The 24093-nt window shown below is 42.7% G+C and overlaps 1 protein-coding gene across 2 annotated transcripts in view; it reads left to right on the top strand.

Moving 5' to 3' along the window:
- Window positions 1–24093, top strand: part of LOC139375050 (neuronal PAS domain-containing protein 3) — a 366286-nt gene that overhangs the window by 328005 nt on the left and 14188 nt on the right. For both annotated transcript variants that reach the window (XM_071116431.1, XM_071116430.1), the window contains one exon: window positions 17292–17410. In XM_071116431.1, the coding sequence (XP_070972532.1) occupies window positions 17292–17410 (119 nt within the window). The remainder of the gene's footprint in view (window positions 1–17291; window positions 17411–24093) is intronic.

Genomic DNA, 24093 nt, shown 5'->3' with positions numbered 1-24093 from the left:
AGGTCCCATAGTTCAGCTAATTCCACTTGAGAACTGGCTGTAGCCACCTGCTTCTTTTGTATGGGTAATCTTTGTCTTGTAAGATTCTGTCCCCGTAGACTATTGCAGCTCATGAAGAATGAGAAAATGTCTCTTTTTCCCCACAGTGTCCTCCGTGCACTTGCCTAAAATTTTAATTGTATGCGTACAACACATTCTCTCTCACGCACGCACGCACGCACGCACGCACGCACGTACGCACGCACACACACACACACACACACACACACACACACACACACACACACACACACCTACACACCTACACACCTACACACACATACTCTCTCTCACACACACAAATACACACACCTTGGTGTGATAGGGAGGTGTTGATTTTTAGGTGTATATGGATCTGAAAGGGAAACTAATCCTATTAATTCAAAGTGAATAACAAAGAGTAGCAGGCCTTTTCCCATGTTGTTCTATTTATTCAACCTGCTAGTGTTTTGTTCTTCCATCATAATTATTTCCCAGTCAGATCCGCACTGATTTCCTGGTGGACTTGTGTACCTCAGACTAACTTATAGAACAACGGAGCTGGGATAATTCACACTATTCCTCTGGGGTGGAGTTCTCCGTTTTTTCAAGGACATTTTTATTACAAAGCTGATGGAATTTGCATATTAATTCATTTCTTTCCATTTTTAAGATTAAATGTTGTCAACATGTATCAGTGCAAGGCTTTGACAGAGCTGATGAAATGGGTCAGTCAAGCTTGAACATTTTGGAGTATAGCAGCCATCTGCAACCTCCGAACCCCCAGTGCCAAGCGCTCTCTGTCTCTCCTGCAACTTGATTAAAGAAAAGGACTTTGACTGGGGAGGGGCGGCGGGCGGATAGGAAGAGGGGAAGGCTAAAATGATATGCCAAATTCTATCAACTTGATTAGACTGTCATTAGCGGCCGTCGATTCATAAAGTGCATTTTCATGTTTTTTTTGTTTTTTTTAGATAAAGACAAATACGATTTCCTTTCTAATACATCCCTTGTGCTTTTTTTGTATCTATTATCACACCAATAGACCGACCATCTGCAGCTCAAGGCTTCACCTATTTATTCTCATTCTGAATCACTCAAGAGTGAAGTCCAGTCCACTATCCCGCGTGATTATACGTTTCCTCGGCAGCACAACATTGATTAACTTAAACGACTGGCAATGAGCAAACCAGTTTTCAGAACGGTTTCATGTTCGCAATCATAAATAAACACAAATCCCTGGCTATCTCTATGTCTTTCATATGCTGGAGTCAGTGCTGTACTAGGCACTACACAGTAAGTAGCCCTGTCTCTGTTTATCTTCTCATCCAATGTTCATTAGTTGTGACTAGAGTCTTTGACAAGTGTTATTGCTGTTCCGTCCTTTCCGTCCTGTACCATCCTGTACCATCCTGTACCATCCTGTACCATCCTGTACCATCCTCTTCCAACCTGTACCATCCTGTACCGTCCTGTACCATCATCTTCCAACCTGTACCATCCTGTACCATCCTCTTCTGTCCTGTACCATCCTGTACCATACTCTTCCGTCCTGTACCATCCTGTACCGTCCTGTACCATCCTCTTCCGTCCTGTACCATCCTCTTCCGTCCTGTACCATCCTGTACCATCCTCTTCTGTCCTGTACCATCCTGTACGATCCTGTACCATACTCTTCTGTCCTGTACCATCCAGTACCTTCCTGTACCATCCTCTTCCGTCCTGTTCCGTCCTGTAGCATCCTCTTCCATCCTGTTCCGTCCTGTACCGTCCTCTTCCATCCTGTACCGTCCTGTACCGTCCTGTACTGTCCTGTTCTTGTTCTGTCTCGTTCCATCCTGTTCCATCCTGTTCTGGCCGGTTCCATCCTGTTCTGGCCTGTTTCGTCCTCTTCCATCCTGCACCGTCCTGTACCGTCCTGTTCTTGTTCTGTCTCGTTCCGTCCTGTCCTGTTCTGTCCTGTTCTGTCCTGTCCCGTCCTGTTTCCATCCTCCTCTGTCCTGTTCCGTCCTGTTCCGTCCCTTTACCATCCTCTTCCATCCTGTTCCGTCCAGTTCCATCCTGTCCCGTCCTGTTTCCATCCTCTTCTGTCCTGTTCCGTCCTTTTCCGTCCTGTTCTGTCCTGTTCCGTCCTGTTTCCATCCTCTTCTGTCCTGTTCCGTCCTTTTCCGTCCTGTTCTGTACTGTTCCGTCCTGTTTCCATCCTCTTCTGTCCTGTTCCGTTCTTTTCCGTCCTGTTCTGTCCTGTTCTGTTCTTTTCCGTCCTGTTCTGTCCTGTTCCGTCCTGTTTCCATCCTCTTCTGTCCTGTTCCATCCTGTTTCCATCCTCTTCCGTCCTGTTCCGTCATGTTTCCATCCTCTTCCGTCCTGTTCCGTCCTGTACCATCCTCTTCCATCCTGTTCCGTCCAGTTCCGTCCAGTTCCATCCTGTACATCTACTCTGTCTGATCCATTCACCTCTTCCTCCAACCCGCTAGCGAACTCCCTGAGATCTAGCCTGGCATAACTCATTTCCCTATGTTTCACTGTTGAGCACAGCGTTCAGTCTGGTTAAACCAGGCTACCTGTGATTAGCAGCGGGCCAGCAACCTCCGAAATGCAGCCATGACAAGACACACTCAACCCTCCCCATCGTCACCATCTCCCCCTGCACTGTTATGTCACATTCAGGGTGGGCCGTTATGATAAGGGAAGAAGAAACACACACCTTCATCTACTCCATCTAGCTTTCAATCTGACACCCACCACCTCACCCTCACCTCAGCGTCTCGCTTTCATTTCAAATCACGTAAACGGCAAAGTCATGAGAAAAGAACAGAGTAGGCCATTTATCTGGTGTTGACTGTCAAAAGTAGTGCACTATGTAGGGAATATTGTGCTGTTTGGAACGCAGCGTGGACATGGGGCTACAGTGACCTGCAGCTGATAACAACTGGCCCGCCATATCACCGCGTCACCTCCATTACCATATTAATAATGGATGGGCCTGGGTCACATCGCCCCGTGCTCCCCTGTCCTGTGCTCCCCCACAGGGTGGCAGGCTGGGGATGTCTAGGGGAGCATGTTATCTGACCACTGGCTATGGCTGTACAGTTACAGGACAGGGAGGAGCTCCCTTGGACAAATGTCCATTCAGGGACAATAACATGAATCTTGTCTAGATAGACATACAGTACCAGTCAAAAGTTGGGACACACCTACTCATTCAAGGATTTTTCTTTATTATTTACTATGTTCTACTTTGTAGAATAATAGTGAAGACATAAAAACTATGAAATAACACACATGGAATCATGTAGTAACCAAAAAAGTGTTATTATATGAAAATATATTTTAGATTTTAGATTCCTCAAAGTAGCCACCCTTTGCCTTGATGACAGCTTTGCACACGCTTGGCATTCCACCTGAAATGCTTTTCCAACAGTCTTGGAAAAGTTGAACGGACTTTCCTTCACTCTGCTATTCAACTCATCCCAAACCATCTCAATTGAATTGAGGTCAGGTGATTGTGGTAGCCAGGTCATCTGATGCAGCACTCTATCTATCCTTCTTGGTCAAATAGCCTTTACACAGTCTGGAGGTGTGTTGGGTCATTGTCCTGCTGAAAATAAATGATAGTCCCACTAAGCGCAAACCAGATGGGATGGTGTATCACTGCAGAATGCTTTGGTAGCCATGCTGGTTAAATGTGCCTTGAATTCTAAATAAATCACTGACAGTGTCACCAGCAAAGCACCATCACACCTCCTCCTCCATGCTTCACAGCAGGAACGACACATGTGGATATCATCCATGTATCTACTCTGCGTCTCACAAAGACATGGCAGTTGGAACCAAAAATCTCAAATTTATAACAATAGCGAGACTATATACAGGGGGGTACCGGTACAGAGTCAATGTGCTGGGGCACCGGTTAGTTGAGGTAATATGTACATGTAAGTAAAGTTATTAAAGTGACTATGTATAGATGATAATAACAGAGTAGCAGCTGTGTAAAAGAAGGGGTGGGGGCAATGCAACTAGTCTGGGTAGCCATTCGATTAGATGTTCAGCAGTCTTATGGCTTGTGGGTAGAATCTGTTTAGAAGCCTCTTGGATCTAGACTTGGCGCTCGGGTACCGCTTGCCGTGTAGTAGCAGAGAGAACCGTCTATGACTAGGGTGGCTGGAGTCTTTGACAATTTTTAGGGCCTTCCTCTGACACCGCCTGGTATAGAGGTCCTGGATGGCAGGAAGCTTGGCCCCAGTGATGTACTGGTCCATTCGCACGACCCTCTGTAGAGCCTTGCGGTCGGTGGCCGAGTTGTTGCCATACCAGGCAGTTATGCAACCAGTGCTCTCGATGCTCTCGATGGTGCAGCTGTAGAACCTTTTGAGGATCTGAGGACTCATACCAAATCTTTTCAGTCTCCTGAGGTGGAATAGGTTTTGTCGTGCCCTCTTCACAACTGTCTTGGTGTGCTTGGACCATGTTAGTTTGTTGGTGATGTGGACACCAAGGAACTTAAAGCTCTCAACCTTCTCCACTGCAGCCTCGTCGATGAGAATGGGGGCATGCTCAATCCTCTTTTTCCTTTAGTCCACAATCATCTCCTTTGTCTTGATCACGTTGATGGAGAGGTTGTTGTCCTGGCACCACACGACCAGGTCTCTGACCTCCACCACATGTCCAGGTCTCTGTCTCGTCGTTGTCGGTGATCAGGCCTACCACTGTTGTGTCATTGGCAAACTTAATGATGGTGTTGGAGTTGTGCCTGGCCGTGCAGCCATGAGTGAACAGGAAGTACAGGAAGGAACTGAGCACGCACCACTGAGGGGCCCCTGTGTTGAGAATCAGCTTGGCGGATGTGTTGTTACCTACCCTTACCACCTGGGGGCGGCCCGTTAGGAAGTCCAGGATCCAGTTGCAGAGGGAGGTGTTTAGTCCCAGGGTCCTTAGTTTATTGATGAGCTTTGAGGGTACTGTGGTGTTGAACGCCAAGCTGTAGTCAATGAATATCATTCTCACATAGGTGTTCCTTTTGTCCAGGTGGGAAAGGGCAGTGTGGAGGGCAATAGAGATTGCATCATCTGTGGATCTGTTGGGGCGGTATGCAAAATGGAGTGGATCTAGGGTTTCTGGGATAATGGTGTTGATGTGAGCCATGACCAGCCTTTCAAAGTACTTCATGGCTACAGACGTGAGTGCTTTGGGTTGGTCGTCATTTAGGCAGGTTACCTTAGTGTTCTTGGGCACAGGCACTATGGTGGTCTGCTTAAAACATGTTGGTATTACAGACTCGGACAGGGAGAGGTTGAAAATGTCAGTGAAGACACTTGCCACTTGGTCAGCGCATGCCCGCAGTACACTCTCAACTGTGCTTCCCTTTATAGTCTGTAATAGTTTGCAAGCCCTGCCACATCAGACGAGCATCAGAGCCGGTGTAGTACAATTCGATCTTAGTCCTGTATTGACGCTTTGCCTGTTTGTTGGTTCGTCATAGTGCATAGCGGGATTTCTTATAAGCTTCTGGGTTAGAGTCCCGCTCCTTGAAAGTGGCAGTTCTAGCCTTTAGCTCAGTGCGGATGTTGCCTATAATCCATGGCTTCTGGTTGGGTTATGTACGTACTGTCACTATGGGGACGACGTCATCGATGCACTTATTGATGAGGCCAATGACTGATGTGGTGTATTCTTCAATGTCATCGGAGGAATCCCGGAACATATTCCAGTCTGTGCTAGCAAAACAGTCCTGTAGCTTAGCATCTGCTTCATCTGACCACTTCTTTATTGATCTAGTCACTGGTGCGTCCTGCTTTAATATTTGCTTGTTAGCAGGAATCAGGAGGATAGAATTATGGTCAGATTTGCCGAATGGAGGGCGAGGGAGAGCTTTGTATGTGTGTCTGAGTTTTTTTCCTCTGGTTGCACGTTTAACATGCTGATAGAAATGAGGTAAAACGAATTGAAGTTTCCCTACATTAAAGTCCCCGGCTACTAGGAGCGTCGCCTCTGGGTGAGCGTTTTCTTGTTTGCTTATGGCGGAATTCAATGCTGTCTTAGTGCCAGCCTCCGTCTGTGGTAGAATGTAAACAGCTACGAAAATACAGATGAAAACTCTCTAGGTAGATAGTGGGTCTGCAGCTTATAATGAGATACTCTACCTCAGACGAGCAATAGCTCGAGACTTTCTTAGATATCGTGCACCAGCTGTTGTTTGCAAAAAGACATAGTCCGCCGCCCCTTGTCTTACCAGACACCACTGTTCTATCCTGCTGGTGCAGCGTATAACCAGCCAGGTGTATGTTGATATTGTCGTTGTTCAGCCACGACTCCATGAAGCATAAGATGTTACAGTTTTGAATGTCCCATTGGTAGTTTAATCCTCCGCGTAGGTCATCTATTTCTTTCTCCAAAGATTGTACGTTTGCTTGCAGAATGGAAGGAAGTGGAGGTTTATTCGATCGCCTACGAATTCTCAGAAGGCAGCCCGCCCTCTGGCCCCTTTTTCTCCGCCTCCTCTTCACGCAAATGACAGGGATCTGGGCCTGTTCCCGAGAAAGCAGTATATGATTCGTGTTGGACTTGTTAAAGGAAAAAAAGGTTTCTCCCAGTCCGTGGTGAGTAATCGCTGTCCTGATGTCCAAAAGTTATTTTCGGTCATAAGAAACGGTAGCAGCAACATTATGTGCAGAATAAGAAAATAAAAAAACGTTACAAACAACGCAAATAAACGAACAAAAAACACAATCGGTTGGGGACACGTAAAACATCAGCCTTCTTCTCCGGCGCCATTGCTCTACCTCTGCTTCACACAGTCTCCTCTGAACAGTTCATGTTAAGATGTGTCTGTTACTTCAACTCTGTGAAGCATTTATTTGTGCTGCAATTTCTGAGGCTCTAATGACCTTATCCTCTGCAGCAGAGGTAACTCTGCGTCTTCCTTTCCTGTGTTGGTCCTCATGAGAGCCAGTTTCTTTATAGCGCTTGATGGTTTTGTGACTGCACTTGAAACTTTCCGTATTGACTAACCTTCATGTCTGTAATGATGGACTGTTGTTTCTCTTTGCTTTTTTGATCTGTTCTTGGCATAATATGGACTTGGTCTTTGACCAAATAGGGCTATCTTCTGTATACCACTCCTACCTTGTCACAACACAACTGATTGGCTCAAATGCATTAAGAAGGAAAATAATTCCACAAATAAATTGTTAACAAGGCACACCTGTTCATTGAAATGCATTCCAGGTGACTACCTCATGAAGCTGGTTGAGAGAATACCAAGAGTGTGCAGAGCTGCCATCAAAGGCAAAGTGTGGCTACTTTGAAGAATCTCAAATATAAAATATATTTTGATTTGTTTAACAATTTTTTGGTTACTACATGATTCCATATGTGTTATTTCATCGTTGTGATGTCTTCACTATTATTCTGCAGTGTAGAAAATAGTAATAGAAAAACCCTTGAATGAGTAGGTGTGTCCAAACTTTTGACTGGTACTGTATTTGTGGTTGGGATAACCATAATCAGTGTATGGAAGGTCTCTATGAAGTCTGGTCTGATATGTCAAACAGCATGTAGATGCGGGCTGGGCATCAGAAAACTTGATGTTGAAGAGATCAACATTCATCTTCAGTTCTTTTTATGACAAACTCTTTTGGCAAGCTTCTGATTTAGCCTTTTACATTTTAATAGACACACTAGAAATGATTGTTAGTTAGTCAACCCCTGTTTTTTTATTTATTCACGTTGATGGACTATATGGGTGTAGCTCCCTGATTGGAATAATAAATGAATTTGAAAAACCTTTTAAAGAGCATTTACAACTCGGGATTGAATTATCACTTCACTCTTCGGGGCCTTTCAGTTTTATTTGCACCTCCGCATTGATCTGCTGTGTTGATCTGCTGTGTTGATCTGCTGTGTTGATCTGCTGTGTTGATCTGCTGTGTTGATCTGCTGCGTTGATCTGCTGCGTTGATCTGCTGCGTTGATCTGCTGCGTTGATCTGCTGCGTTGATCTGCTGTGTTGATCGTGGTTGCGTCAGCGCTTCATCCTTCCATTTGGCTGTAAACGTACGCCTGTAAGCACGTCTCACGTTGCCTTCATCTAGAGCTTGACATGGTGACTCAGGTGGGGTTCCAGCTTAGATAGATACAACGGCTCTCAAATAGGGAGGAGATTTAGAGAATGTTTCAGGGGAAATCGTTGGACGTTTCGTTTTCCAAGCCAATGCGAAACAGGCCAGTTTATAAAGGATATATTTATGAGGAGACCCTTATATGAGTGTATTTATACTCATGGTTTGTCATGTTGTAGTTATCATATTGGCACTACGTACATGTAGGGGGGTTTAGAGAATATTTCAGGGAAAACCTTTGGAAGTTTAGTTTTCAAACAAAGTGTTTTTCCTTGTTTTTCCTTTCCACGTTGGTACTTCAGTTTTTATTATTCAGTGTATATCATATAGAAGTTACTCCTCTGGTACTAAAAGCCTTATTTTAGAAGCACCTTTTGTATCCTATGTGATTTTCCAGATAGCAATACTTTCTGTATTGTCAACCAAGGCATATCACCACTTTATTAAGCTATATTAGAGGTGCTCCATGTTTGGTTGGAAGAATGTGTTTTCATCAATTAACGTAATCACTTGGTCTAGGAGAAACATATTGGAACATATTTGCTTCTATTTATCCTAATTTATCTTTAGAGATGTATTGTGAAATCAGCAAAGTGCCTGGGCACTTAGTGATGGTGAGCAAATTGGCTGTCAAGGAAATGCAGCTATTATATTGTATTACAATATAAGAGGTGCCTCTTGAAAGGTCTCAGGGGGTCCTGTAGGGAGAGCTCTGTATGATACGTACAGATTCCCACCACTAGCCGCCTCAGTGGCATTGCATGATGTTGAAATGGCATCTAGTGGCAACCATTTAAGAAGGATATTGACCTTGATGAAAAAAGAAAAAGGAATCCAGTGCTCCACTCTAGAGAGAAATACAGTATATATTCACCCTTTCCACTCCCACTGTTAAACTGGACACCTGTCATAGTACCTCAATCATTAGTTGATATCTTGAATTCGCCATACAGGAAAATCTGAAAATGATCGAATTTTTAATTTCTTTTGAATGTCACTCTGCCTGAAATGAGGCATGGTATAGCTGTGTATGTTTATAGCTGTGTATGTTTTAAATTAATCTCCCTCCCTGGGAGTGTTGGCTAGAGGGTTACTGGGTGTAGAGGATAGGAGGCACAAGTGACAGAGGAGGACAAGGTGCCTGACGGCATTTTTCCTGTCAACCTCTAATTATTAAAGCCGCCATTGTAATACAAGTCTCTCTCTGTATGTTTCATATCCCCCTCACACGTACGCACACATAGACACACACACACACACACACACACACACACACTTTCTCTCCCAAACACAAAGGCGAGCTGTATTGAAAAATCACCCTCTACCTCTCAATATGGAGCCAGCCAGCAGAGCCTTCCAATTAGTACAGGGCCTGGTGCATTATATATCATTACTAATGTACAGAGAGAGGCCCTCATTCATCAGAGCGGGGCGAGACAAGGACCTCCCCGCGTCTAGATATGGAGGACAGACACACTGAGCCTGAGCCATGGGCTATACACTTTATCTTGATTTATCTGTGCGTTAAATGCTTGACGCTTTGAATTGGTACTAATATTTATATAAATGTAAATTGAGGAATATTAGCAGCCAGAGTATGGGAGCCTGGCTAAGGCATATAAGTCATTTAAGACAGGGAGCTTGTAGCTTGTAGAAGTGTCTTGGCTTTGTAGCAGCTTCCTCCTCTGAGTCGTCCCAGGTGTGTAGAAATGGTATGGTGACGGGGGTTGTCAGGGAGAGGAGAGGAGCAACAGGGGGATAAAGAACTGCCAGTGGGTTATTGATGATGGTCAACAATCGACACCACAGCGCAGAAAGTAATACTTTTAACGTCTCATCACTTACACACAGAGACGGTTCATTCTGAGGGCTTTCATCAGGAAAATGAATCCAGACCGGAAGACCATGCCAAACCGTAAATTATGCTCACAAATAATTTTCTCTTTTTAAGAAGTAATCTTTTATGGTGTCATTTTTTATATTCGATCCAGGCTTGTAAAGCTTATTGTCTTGTATAGTTTAACATTTCACTGCAAAGTGCTCTGGCACTTGATGTTTGACGGCTGCTTACTCTACATGTAAAGATGTGGTAGGCTACATTAACCTTTCAAGGTTTGGGCACTGCTCTCTTTTTACTATCAACATAAACATGCATGGATCTCAATATGGTCACTTGACCACACGATTAGGTGGTAATCACTCTATGGTTTACGTGTTAGCACGGTACTTAATGTATTACAACCCTATAACACATACCTACAGTACAGTAAATCATTATTCTCCCATGCAGTATCAAAAACCATTCATTGGGATGGGGCTGCCCTCGCAATAGAACCACGGGCTGTGTCCCAAATGGCACCCTTTCCCCTATATAGTGCACTCATTTTGAGTAAAGTCTCAAAAGTAGCGCACTATAAAGGGAATAGGGCACCATTTGGGACGAATGCAGTATCATGTGAAATCAGCCTCTCTATCTAGGAACACAAATTATCCCCTGTGCCACACTATAATAATCAGAGTAATGCTCCAACAGACCAGATATTACCATTAGTTTGATGAAGAAAGTATTGCAATGGCGTTCGACGTGTCTGACTCGTAAATTGCCCAGTCTGTAATTCACATTCACATCATAACCGCCAACTAACAGAAGCCCACTGGTGGTGAAACACACCACCACCCTCCAACCCCTCACAAATGACTCTGATGTTTCTTTAGTTAGACGTCCGTAGGGTGAAAAAATAGCCCTGTGTCTTTAAGGCCAGTCGGTTGGCTCGTGCCTTCCCTCCTTCCCTAATGAAAATTCTCAGTTCGAAGAGGCTCTGATCTTGTGTTTTAGTAAAATAGAACTCTGCAGCTGACTGGCAGCTCTGATCTAAAGCATTTAAGTGTACGTTTTGATCTCTCTGCCTTTGATTAAAACTAATGAGCTCATTTAATTCAAAATGGGAATCTGTGATAAGAGAAATAAGGTTGATGTGATTGGATTAGAGAGGCGAATTAAACTCCTAGAGCTACTGCTGAAGTTTGTGGCTGCTGCTGCTTATACAGTGTATTAAAAAGCTGTTGGCGTATTCTGCTGTGTTAGATGATGAGCAAAATTTCATAGTAATTCATATTTAATCAGAAGAAATGAAATGACTAAATATAACATGGCTCTGGCTTCTCCCCAGAGTGATAAAGGACTGGTTAGATTTTAAATGACATTTAATTCATGTCCTCAGAAAAGAAGAGAAAAAAATGTCGCCTTGTGAAAGAGAATGGCACCACCACCCCTCATCCCTCCTTCCCCACCCTCCTCCTTTACACTGATCACATTGTTTCCAGTTCCAGAGACCCAAAGTCACTGCAGCCTTGTTATATGCAGAGTAGCAGAAAACCGGATTTTCCAGGTGTGCTGTTTTAGTAATCCCATTTCAATGTAATCTCCTAGTCTTGTCCATGGCTGTGTGTCTGCCTGTCTGCCTGTAGAGTAAAGTGGAGGCTGTCTAATGTCCTGTCCAGCTTTGGGGACAGAGACAGTCAGGGGAGACAAACGCATGCACACGCACACACACACACAAACACACACACGGTCTTGTTTAACTAACCTGGGGACGCAACATTGATTCCCATTCAAAATCCTATTCTCCCTAACACCTAACCCTAAACCTAACCCTAACACTAAACTTAACCCTAACACTAACCTTAACCCTAACCTTAACCCCAAAACCTAACCTTAACCCTGAACCTAACCTTAACCTTAACCTGAAGCTTACCTTTTAAAACATATTTTATTAAATGTGTTGTGTATTTTTACCCCTTTTTCTTCCCAATTTTGTGATATCCAATTTGTTTTTTTTTTATTTAACCTTTATTTAACCAGGAAGGGCTCATTGAGATTTAAAATATATTTTTCAAGAGCGTCCTGGCCAAGATAGGCAGCACCAAGTCATTACAAAATATTACAGACAAACAACATGAAAAACTACAAGTAATCTAGTAAAAACCATAGAATTCACAAGAGTATAACAAATCAAAAACAGCAAATTAAAAACATTGACAGGTCAGGGAATCAGTCTCAAGATTATTCACCAGTGATTTAAAAATACCAATCGGGACAAGTTCTTCCAGTTTAAAAGTATTTTGTAAGGCGTTCCAAGACGATTGCGCAGAGTACATAAAAGCCCTTTTCAGTTCGGACATTTGGAACAGTTAGCAGGATAAAGTCCAGTGAACGAAGAGAGTAGCCACCACATTTCTGAACAATAAAAATGCCCAAATAAAAAGGTAGTAAACCCAAAATGGCTTTGTAAATAAAAGTATACCAGTGACTGAGCCTACGAGTGACTAGAGAAGGCCAGCCAACCCTGGTATACAAAGTGCAGTGGTGTGTAAGGGTTTTGCAGTTTAAAATAAATCTCAAAGTGCCATGGTAAAGGGTGTCAATTGATCTCAAACACTAAGCGGAAGCATTCGTATATAAAATATCCCCATAGTCTAGTAAAGGCATAAATGTAGCTGATACTAGCCTCCTTCTGGCTTCAAAAGAAAAAACAGGCCTTATTCCTAAAATAAAATCCCAATTTCAGCTTAAATTTTTTTGTAAGTTGTTGATTGTTGTTGACGAGGCACAACAGTAAATAACAGGATCATCAGCATAAAAATGTTGCGCATTTTGGACATTTTTGTCTAAATCATTTATATAAATAGTGAATAAGAGAGGACCAAGTACAGAGCCTTGGGGCACACCATTAAAGACAGACAATTTAACAGACATAAGCCCATCAAATTGAGTGCACTGAGTTCTATCAGACAGATAGTTAGCAAACCATGCAACTGCATGCTCTGAAAGACCTACACTCGACAATCTTTGCCTTTGTATAGCATGATCAACTGTATCAAAAGCCTTAGAGAGATCAATAAAAAGTGAGACACAGTGCTGTTTTTTGTCAAGGGCTTCAGTGTTATCATTTAAAACCTTCATGGCTGCTGTAATTGTGCTATGCTTCTTCCTGAATCCTGATTGGTACGTTGATAAAATAGAGTTAGTAAATAAAAAAACTATTTTAGCTGTTCACGCACAAGGGTTTCAAGTATTTTCACCAGCGGTGACAGCTTTGAGATTGGCCTATAATTATTTAAAAGAGTTGGATCTCCCCCTTTTAAAAGTGGTAGGACAAATGCTGATTTCCAGAATTTCATTACATTTCAGGATTAGATTGAACAGATATGTAAGTGGTTTAGCTATAAAATCAGCTACCAGATTTAAAAAGCAGGTATCCAAAAGATCAGGACCTACAGGCTTTCTCTGATCTAAGGATTTCAGGGCTTTATGTACCACCTGCACTGAGAATGGCAAAAAGCTATAAGTTTGACCAGCTCTCACTGGTTCATCCTCACAGGGTCGTACAGAGACAGAGGACACTGAGTCAAACAGCCTACCAGATGATACAAAGTGCTCATTGAAACAATTCAGCATTTCAGTTTTGTCATATACTGCAACAGAGTCCTTCAAAACACATGACGGTAATTCCAGACATAGACTTAATAGCCTTCCAAAACTTTCTAGGGTCATTCAGGTTATCAGTGGTAACAGACATAAAATATTCAGACTTGGCCTTCCTGAGAAGAAAAGAACACTTGTTTCGTAACTGCCTAAAAATAAGCCAATCAGCATCAGAACATGATTTCCTTGCTTTAGCCCAGGCTAGATTACAGTTGTGAATAATACAAGACAGCTCAGAAGAAAACCATGGATTATCCCGCCCTTTAACCCTGAACCTGCAGAATGGGGCATGTTTGTTTACTATTTGGGAAAAACCACCATGAAAGAATTTCCAGGCAGTTTTCACACCAGGGATAAACTCAATCTGCTCCAGTCAAAATAAAACAAATCATGAAAGAAAGCCTGCTCATTAAAACACTTCAAATTTCTCTTACAAATAAAACGTAGGTTTGTCTTTGGAACCTTAGTACAGTGCCTTGCGAAAGTATTCGGCCCCCTTGAACTTTGCGACCTTTTGCCACATTTCAGGCTTCAAACATAAAGATATAAAACTGTATTTTTTTGTGAAGAATCAACAACAAGTGGGACACAATCATGAAGTGGAACAACATTTATTGGATATTTCAAACTTTTTTAACAAATCAAAAACTGAAAAATTGGGCGTGCAAAATTATTCAGCCCCCTTAAGTTAATACTTTGTAGCGCCACCTTTTGCTGCGATTACAGCTGTAAGTCGCTTGGGGTATGTCTCTATCAGTTTTGCACATCGAGAGACTGAAATTTTTCCCATTCCTCCTTGCAAAACAGCTCGAGCTCAGTGAGGTTGGATGGAGAGCATTTGTGAACAGCAGTTTTCAGTTCTTTCCACAGATTCTCGATTGGATTCAGGTCTGGACTTTGACTTGGCCATTCTAACACCTGGATATGTTTATTTTTGAACCATTCCATTGTAGATTTTGCTTTATGTTTTGGATCATTGTCTTGTTGGAAGACAAATCTCCGTCCCAGCCTCAGGTCTTTTGCAGACTCCATCAGGTTTTCTTCCAGAATGGTCCTGTATTTGGCTCCATCCATCTTCCCATCAATTTTAACCATCTTCCCTGCTGAAGAAAAGCAGGCCCAAACCATGATGCTGCCACCACCATGTTTGACAGTGGGGATGGTGTGTTCAGCTGTGTTGCTTTTACGCCAAACATAACGTTTTGCATTGTTGCCAAAAAGTTCAATTTTGGTTTCATCTGACCAGAGCACCTTCTTCCACATGTTTGGTGTGTCTCCCAGGTGGCTTGTGGCAAACTTTAAACAACACTTTTTATGGATATCTTTAAGAAATGGCTTTCTTCTTGCCACTCTTCCATAAAGGCCAGATTTGTGCAATATACGACTGATTGTTGTCCTATGGACAGAGTCTCCCACCTCAGCTGTAGATCTCTGCAGTTCATCCAGAGTGATCATGGGCCTCTTGGCTGCATCTCTGATCAGTCTTCTCCTTGTATGAGCTGAAAGTTTAGAGGGACGGCCAGGTCTTGGTAGATTTGCAGTGGTCTGATACTCCTTCCATTTCAATATTATCGCTTGCACAGTGCTCCTTGGAATGTTTAAAGCTTGGGAAATCTTTTTGTATCCAAATCCGGCTTTAAACTTCTTCACAACAGTATCTCGGACCTGCCTGGTGTGTTCCTTGTTCTTCATGATGCTCTCTGCGCTTTTAACGGACCTCTGAGACTATCACAGTGCAGGTGCATTTATACGGAGACTTGATTACACACAGGTGGATTGTATTTATCATCATTAGTCATTTAGGTCAACATTGGATCATTCAGAGATACTCACTGAACTTCTGGAGAGAGTTTGCTGCACTGAAAGTAAAGGGGCTGAATAATTTTGCACGTCCAATTTTTCAGTTTTTGATTTGTTAAAAAAGTTTGAAATATCCAATAAATGTCGTTCCACTTCATGATTGTGTCCCAATTGTTGTTGATTCTTCACAAAAAAATACAGTTTTATATCTTTATGTTTGAAGCCTGAAATGTGGCAAAAGGTCGCAAAGTTCAAGGGGGCCGAATACTTTCGCAAGGCACTGTATTTCTAACAGCAACAACAGCACAATGGTCACTTAAATCATTACAAAAAACACCAACCGCAGAATATTTATGTGGAACATTTGTCAATATCAAATCAATCAGGGTAGATTTATCTGGGCATTTAAGATTTGGGCGAGTGGGTGAGTTAATCAACTGGGTAAGATTCATAGAATTACAAAACATTTTTAAATCATCAGACACCAGACAATTGGTAGTTATAGTCTTGTCCCATCGCTGCAACTCTCATACGGACTCTGGAGAGGCAACGCTCGAGAGCCGTGCATCCTCCAAAACACAACCCGCACTGCTTCTTGACACACTGCTCGCTTAACCCGGAAGCCAGCCGCACCAATGTGTTGGAGTAAACACCGTACACCTGGCGACCGTGTCAGAGTGCATGCACCTGGCCCGCCACAGGAGTCGCTAGTGCGCGATGGGACAAGGACAACCCTCCCCTAACCTGGACAACTCTGGGCCAATTGTGCGCCGCCTCACCGGTCTCCCGGTTGCAGCCGGCTGCGACAAAGCCATGTATCAAACCTGGATCTGTAGTGACGCCGCTCGCAGTGCCTTAGATCGCTGCGCCATTCAGGAGGCCCCTAAACCTTACCGTTAACCCCTTATTTTAATCCTAACCATAATTCTAATCCAAATCACAAACTCTAATTCTAACCTTAACCCTAAACCCCTTAGAAATAGCCTTTAATCAATAATCAACCCAATTTTTCTTAGTTACCTGTTCTTGTTGGGACTTCTGGTCCCCAAAAGTATAGTTTAACATGTCTACTCACACACACACACACTACACACACACACTAAGCGAGACAAGAAGGGGCGGGCCTGTCTGCACCTATATTATCCCTCCAGATGGATTGAATGTTATGAATATGCATTTGATTATTAAGCCTTGATCAGGAACACAGAGTGACAAATGGGCCGTTTCACCTTTGACTAATAGGTATCCTCGTTGTGTTCTGTTGCCGAGACTCAGACTGACCTCAGTCGTGGTCGTTTTTAAATGCGTTGAGACGAAGATGACAAACGTATGTTTAGAATTGACTTCGGATCTTGAACTTTGTTGAATCAAGGATGAATATCATTGTTTAGAGTTAGATGAGCTCTAATTCATTGACAATGTCACGCTTGTTTGTTTGTGCATATAAAAAGAAACGTGAATCAACTCTAATAAGTATTCCATTACATGAAATTGCAATATTGTACTTCATGGAGAATACATACTACACTTGAGCTCAATGAAAATAAACATGCACTTGACTTTTGAACAATTACAGTGTTAGACGAAGCAGAGGTTGTACGCTATTACAGAACATGATTAAAACATTGTCCAACTTATATTGGCAACTTGTATTGTGTTGATTTCATTGAGTTTTTTTTTTTCAAACTAGAAGATTACCTGGGAGATGATAGAAACTCAATGAGAAGTTACTACGTCTGCCCATCTTACTTAATATCGCGCCACCTCTCTTAGGCCTACTACAAAACACTACTACAAACACACAGATGTATTGGCCAGGTAATGTAAAGTAACCGTGCATGTGTGTGTGTGTGTGTTTGCCTCCACAGTTGAGTCCACCAGCCCCAGCCTGCTTTCCCCAGACAACACTCTAGAGCGCTCCTTCTTCATCCGTATGAAGTCCACACTGACCAAGAGAGGTGTCCACATCAAGTCTTCAGGCTACAAGGTAAGACCCAGAGGCACAGTGGCCAAGCCACAGAGATCCTATAATCCACATTCCCTCAGCAGTATGGTGTTACATACAGTGCATTCGGAAAGTATTCAGGCCCCTTGACTTTTTCCACATTTTGTTATGTTACAGCCTTATTCAAAAATCGATTAAATCGTTTTTTTCTCCCCTCGTCAATCTACACACAATACCTCATAATGAAAAAGCAAAAACAGGTTTTTAGACATTTTTGCAAATTTAATAAAGAGTTCAATCTTGGTTTCATCAGACTAGAGAATCTTGTTTCTCATGGTCTGAGAGTCCTTTAGGTGCCTTTTGGCAAATCTCCAAGTGAGCTGTCATGTGCCTTTTACTGAGGAGTGGCTTCTGTCTGGCCACTCTACCATAAAGGCTTTGGTAGAGTGCTACAGAGATGGTTGTCCTTCTGGAAGGTTCTCCAATCTCCACAAAGGAACTGGAGCTCTGTCAGAGTGACCATCATGTTCTTGGTCACCTCACTGGCCAAGGCCCTTCTCCCCCAAATTCTCAATTTGGCCAGGCGGCCAGCTCTAGGAAGAGTCTTGGTGGTTCTTAACTTATTCCATTTAAGAATGATGGAGGCTACTGTGTTCTTGGGTACCTTCAATGCTGCAGAAATGTGTTGGTACCCTTCTCCAGATCTGTGCCTCGACACAATCCTGTCTCGGAGCTCTACGGACAATTCCTTCAATTTCATGGCTTGGTTTTAACTCAGACATGCACTGTCAACTGTGGGGCCTTAAATAGACAGGTGTGTGCCTTTCCAAATCATGTCCAATCAATTGAATTCACTACAGGTGGACTCCAATCAAGTTGTAGAAACATCTCAAGTATGAACAATGGGAAACATGATGCACCTGAGCTCAATTTCGAGTCTCATAGCAACGGGTCTGAACACTTATGTAAATAAGGTATTTTTGTTTTTTATTTTGTTATAAATTTGTTAACATGTAAAAAAGAAAAAAAACGTTTTCGCTTTGTCATTATATATATATTTTTTGATTTAATCAATTTTAGAATAAGTCTGTAAAGTAACAAAATGTGGAAAAAGTCAAGGGGTCTGAATACTTTCCGAAGGCACTATATATACACTGAATATACAAAACTTTAAGAACAACATCCTAATATTGAGTTGCCCCCCCCCCCCCCACAAGGTGTCAAAACCTCTAGAAGGTGTCAAAAGCGTTCCACAGGGATGCTGGCCCATGTTCTTCATATTTTGTATGGCGTTCTAAATGTAATTCTACGGCACTGTAGTCATCATCATACTCATACCATGTCAGAAAAATTGTAGCTGTCGGTGTAAAACATTATTTTATTGAGAAAAAGTCAAGCAGGCTCAACATTAAGTTGATAAGATGTGTGGCTTCTGGGGTTTGGAACAGAGATATAGGATTAAGGCTGATGCTATGGGCTGTAAGGACACACAGGGACGAGCCCAGCCTCATCCTGATGCCTCTATCTCTCTCCAAGGATCTCCATATCATCTCTGTCTCTTTGTCTGTGTCTGGCCTCATTCTGGCATTATCCCACCCTAATGCACTTTGTGTTCTCAAGGGTAAAACCAACAGCAGTGGAGCGGGATTGGATATATCTCTCCAATGCCTTTATTGTATATTGTATTTGCAGTAGCAAAGTTTGCCGGACTAAGAATGAGAAGGTAGAAAGAAATTGACCGTCTGACTTGACACCAAAAATTGGGTTTCGTTGGTCTTGGACGATAATGGGTGGCTCTTCCTGAGAGAGAGAGAGAGAGAGAGAGAGAGAGAGAGGGAGAAAAAGGAGAAAAGGACAGGAAGTGGTGGAGGTGGGAAAGTGTTGGGTGCCCTTTTTCTGTTCTTACAGCCCATTCATAATGAGTCCCTGTGTACACAAATAAAGAGAGAGAGAGAGAGAGAGAGAGAGAGAGAGAGAGAGAGGGAGAGGGAGAAAAAGGAGAAAGGGACAGGAAGTGGTGGAGGTGGGAAAGTGTTGGGTGCCCTTTTTCTGTTCTTACAGCCCATTCATAATGAGTCCCTGTGTACACAAATAAAGAGAGAGAGAGAGAGAGAGAGAGAGAGAGAGAGAAGAGAGAGAGAATCCAAAAGTCTCTTTCCATAGTTCTACATCTCCCATGTTGTTTGCCATGTCCACCCAGACATATGCAAATAACCATGAAGTATGGACGCCATGGTGCCCAGGCATAAATATTCACATACACACACATGCATACATTACAGGCCAGACAAGGACACCTCTTATTGCGTTTACTTTAAATTAAGTCAACACTTGTGTTGTTACAGGCGGGTGGTTGGTAGGTATGAATTTTGCATACAGCATCCACCAGGCATTAGGTGATCTGCTCCTCCAGCTGAGAGCCCGGGCGGCGAAGCGAGGTGATGCACGGCAGCGTCGGCGGCACGCATCATGGCCGCTTATATCCCCACTTCACTCTGGAGGTCAAATCAAAGTGAATTCTGCTCTAGCTTTAAACCCATCTTTTTTAAACAGATCTCAGCCCATCTCATTTAATGCGCTCATGTAAAGGTTCTCCATCATTATTTGTGCTGTATCACATTTCAAAAGCACTCCAGAGAATCCCTGGGAACAGATGAATCTTATTTCTTATGTATACCTCTTCTATATTCACTGGCGGGGGAGAGAGTGCATTGTGTGCTGAACCATGAATTATAAAAATTGATCCCTTTGTTATGTTGGCTTGTATTAAATTGAGATATGCTATTCATCTGCCTCTTACTGCCGCTGTTGTGAACCCTTGCCGTGTCAGTTTGCATTTAGCTGCTTGAGCATATTTAATGTTTCGCCAGAGCTTATGATGTTCTTGCCAAGAGCACTCCTGCAGCAATCTAGCTAGCCGCCGTTTGCTTTGTGGCAATTACTTGAAAAGTTGTCTTTTTCAAACTAACTTTTAATGCCCCAAGCTTTGGGCTTCTGAAAATATAATTTCCATTTTGTACGTTTTTAATACATTTGAATGTTTATTTATTTAACAGAGAGCTCCTTTGTATTCAATTGAGTGAAGCAGAGCAGTGTGTATTTTATTTTTGCATAGGATGGTGTCCTCTGGAGCAAAGGCTTGTTCCATCCAGCCAGTACAGTCATTAGATGTCTTCCTCTGCCCTGGTTTCGTTGTGCTGCTGTGATGTCCTATTGAAACCTGCCAACCAACAGCCTTGTCAAATGTGTGTCAGCACCTGCCTGGCCGTCACTCTGAGGTCTGATCAAGATAGACAGCATACTGTCTGACTGATGTGTGAGCCTGATCGGCAGACTGTTCCAGACCTGGGTTCAAGTACTATTTCAAATCATTTCAAATACTAAAGCTGGGCTTGATTGAGCTTGCCTGGCACACTGGAACTAATTGAGAAGTTGGAAAACCCAGGTTTCAGGCAGGCTAAAGAAAACACTAAAACTATTTGAAAGATGTCACATTTTTCACCTAGTCAGCTGAGGGATTTGAACCGCTAGGCTACCTGCCGCCCTAGATCTGTCCAACACTTTGCTGCCCAACGGACTGTAGGGAACTCTCATATGCAGAGTGATTCTGAATGGATCCACCAGACATTGATTGACATGATACATACAGTTAAAGTCGGACGTTTACATACACTTAGGTTGGAGTCATTCAAATGAGTTTTTCAACCGCTCCACAAATTTCTTGTTAACAAACTATAGTTTTAGCAAGTCGGTTTTGGCAAGTAATTTTTCCAACAATTGTTTACAGACAGATTATTTCACTTATAATTCACTGTATCAGAATTCCAGTGGGTCAGAAGTTTACATACACTAAGTTGACTGTGCCTTTAAACAGCTTGGAAAATTCATCCTTGGGAGCAATTTCCAAATGCCTGAAGGTACCACATTCATCTGTACAAACAATAGTACGCAAGTATAAACACCATGGGACTACGCAGCCGTCATACCGCTCAGGAAGGAGACACGTTCTGTCTCCTAGAGATGAACGTACTTTGGTGCGAAAAGTGCAAATCAATCCCAGAACAACAGCAAAGGACCTTGTGAAGATGCTGGAGGAAACAGGTACAAAAGTATCTATATCCACAGTAAAACGAGTCCTATATCGATATAACCTGAAAGGCCGCTCAGCTAGGAAGAAACAACTGCACCAAAACCATCATAAAAAGGCCAGACTACTGTTTGCAACTGCACATGGGGACAAAGATCTTACTTTTTCAAGAAATGTCCTCTGGTCTGGGGAAACAAAAATAGAACTGTTTGGCCATAATGGCCATCGTTATGTTTGGAGGAAAAAGGGGGAGGTTGAGTGTTGATCATTGCTAGACAGCCATTTTTCAAGTCTTGCCATATATTTTCAAGCCAATTTAAGTCAAAACTCAGGGACATTCAATGTCGTCTTGGTAAGCAACTCCAGTGTATATTTGATCTTGTGCTTCAGGTTATTGTCCTGCTGAAAGGGGAATTCATCTCCCAGTATCTGGTGGAAAGCAGACTGAACCAGGTTTTCCTCTGGGATTTTGCCTGTGGTTAAAGTTGTATTCCGTTTATTTTTATCCTAAAAAACTTCCTTGGCCTAGCTGATGACAAGCATACCCATAACATGATGCAGCCACCACCATGCTGGATAATATGAAGAGTGGTACTCAGTGATGTGTTGTTTTGGATATGCCCCAAACGTAAAGCTTTGTATTCAGGAATAAAAGTTAATTTCTTTGCCACATTTATTTGTAGTTTTTGTCGCAAACAGGATGCATATTGTGGAATATTTGTATTCTGTACAGGCCTCCTTTTCAATCTGTCCTGTATTGTGGAGTAATCACAATGTTCTTGATCCATCCTCAGTTTTTGATATCACTACTATTAAACTCTGTAACTTTTTTTAAATCACCATTGGTCTCATGGTGAAATTCCTGAGTGGTTTCCTTCCTCTCTGGCAACTATTAGGAAATAGCCTGTATCTTTGTAGTGATTGGGTGTATTGATACAACATCCAAAGCCTAATTAATAACTTTAACATTTCAAAGGGATTTTCAGCATCTTCTTTTGTAATTTTTATACATCTACCAACCTTCTTTGTGAGGCATTGAAAAACCTCCCTGGTCTTTGTGGTTGAATCTGTGCTTGTAATTCACTACTCGATTGAGGGACCTGATAATTGTATGTGTGGGGTACAGAGATGTGGTAGTCATTCAAAAAATCATGTTAACCACTATTATTAAACATGGAATGAGTCCATGCAACTTCTTATGCGATTTGTTTACTCCTGAACTTAGTTAGGCCTGAGTTAAGTATTCAAAGGGGTTGAATACTTAACTCAAGACATTTCAGCTTGACATTTTTTATTAATAAAAAAAAAATTCTACAAACAAAATTTCACTTTGAAAATATGGGGTATTGTGTGTAGATCCGTGACACAAAATCTGAATTTAATCTATTTTAAATTCAGGCTGTAAAACAACAAAGATGTGGAAAAGTAAAGGGGTGTGAATACTTTCTGAAAGCACTGTATATATCGATTACATATTTAAAATATAGAAAATACAGTATCTAACACATCAAATATATCTAACGCATACACTATATATGCAAAAGTATGTGGACAAAACTATGCTGAATCGTCTGTCCTTGTAACACTCACTACCGAGTTCCAAACTGCCTCTGGAAGCAACTTCAGCACAAGAACTGCTGTGAGATTCCTGAAATGGGTTTCCATGGCCGAGCAGCACACACACAAGCCTAAGATCACCATGCGCAATGCCAAGCGTTGACAGGAGTGCTATAAAGCTAGCCACCATTGGACTCTGGAGTAATGAATCACGCTTCCCCATTTGGCAGTCCGACGGACAAATCTGGGTTTGGCGGATGCCAGGAGGGCGCTACATGCCACAATGCCAACTGTAAAGTTTGGTGGAGGAGGAATAATGGTCTGGGGTTGTTTTTATGTTATATATATATATTTATTTTTGTTACCCCTTTTCCTCCCCAATTTTGTGGTATCCAATTGGTAGGCCGAGAGGCCGAGAGCCATGCGTCCTCCGAAAATCACAACCCAACCAAGCCGCACCGCTTCTTGACACAATGCCCACTTAACCAAGAAGCCAGCCACACCAATGTGTCAGAGGAAACTCCATACACCTGGAGACTGTGTCAGCGTGCACTGCACCCAGCCCACTACAGGAGTCACTAGTGCGCGATGAGATAAGGATCTCCCTGCCGGCCAAACCCTCCCCTAACCCGGATGATGCTGGGCCAATTGTGGGCAGCCCCATGGGTCTCTCGGTTGTGGCTGGCTGCGACAGAGCCTGGACTCGAACCCAAAATCTCTAGTGGCACAGCTAGCACTGCCATGCACTGCGCCACTCAGGAGGCCTGGGGCTGTCTTTCATGGTTCGTGCTAGGCCCCTTAGTTCCAGTGAAGGGAAATCTTAACCTTATTTATATACATAATCAGACCTTTTGCTATTAAACTCAAAATTGAATTCAGGTGCATCCTGTTTCCATTGATCATCCTTGAGATGTTTCTACAATTTGATTGGAGTCCACCTGTGGTAAATTCAATTGATTGGATATGATTTGGAAAGGCACACACCTGTCTATATAAGGTCCCACAGTTTACAGTGCATGTCAGAGAGAAAAAAATCAAGCCATGAGGTTGAAGGAATTGTCCATAGCGCTCCGAGACAGTA

The sequence above is a fragment of the Oncorhynchus clarkii genome, chromosome 19, assembly GCF_045791955.1.
Source record: "Oncorhynchus clarkii lewisi isolate Uvic-CL-2024 chromosome 19, UVic_Ocla_1.0, whole genome shotgun sequence".
Taxonomy (NCBI): domain Eukaryota; kingdom Metazoa; phylum Chordata; class Actinopteri; order Salmoniformes; family Salmonidae; genus Oncorhynchus; species Oncorhynchus clarkii.
This window is presented reverse-complemented; position numbering and strand designations above follow the sequence as displayed.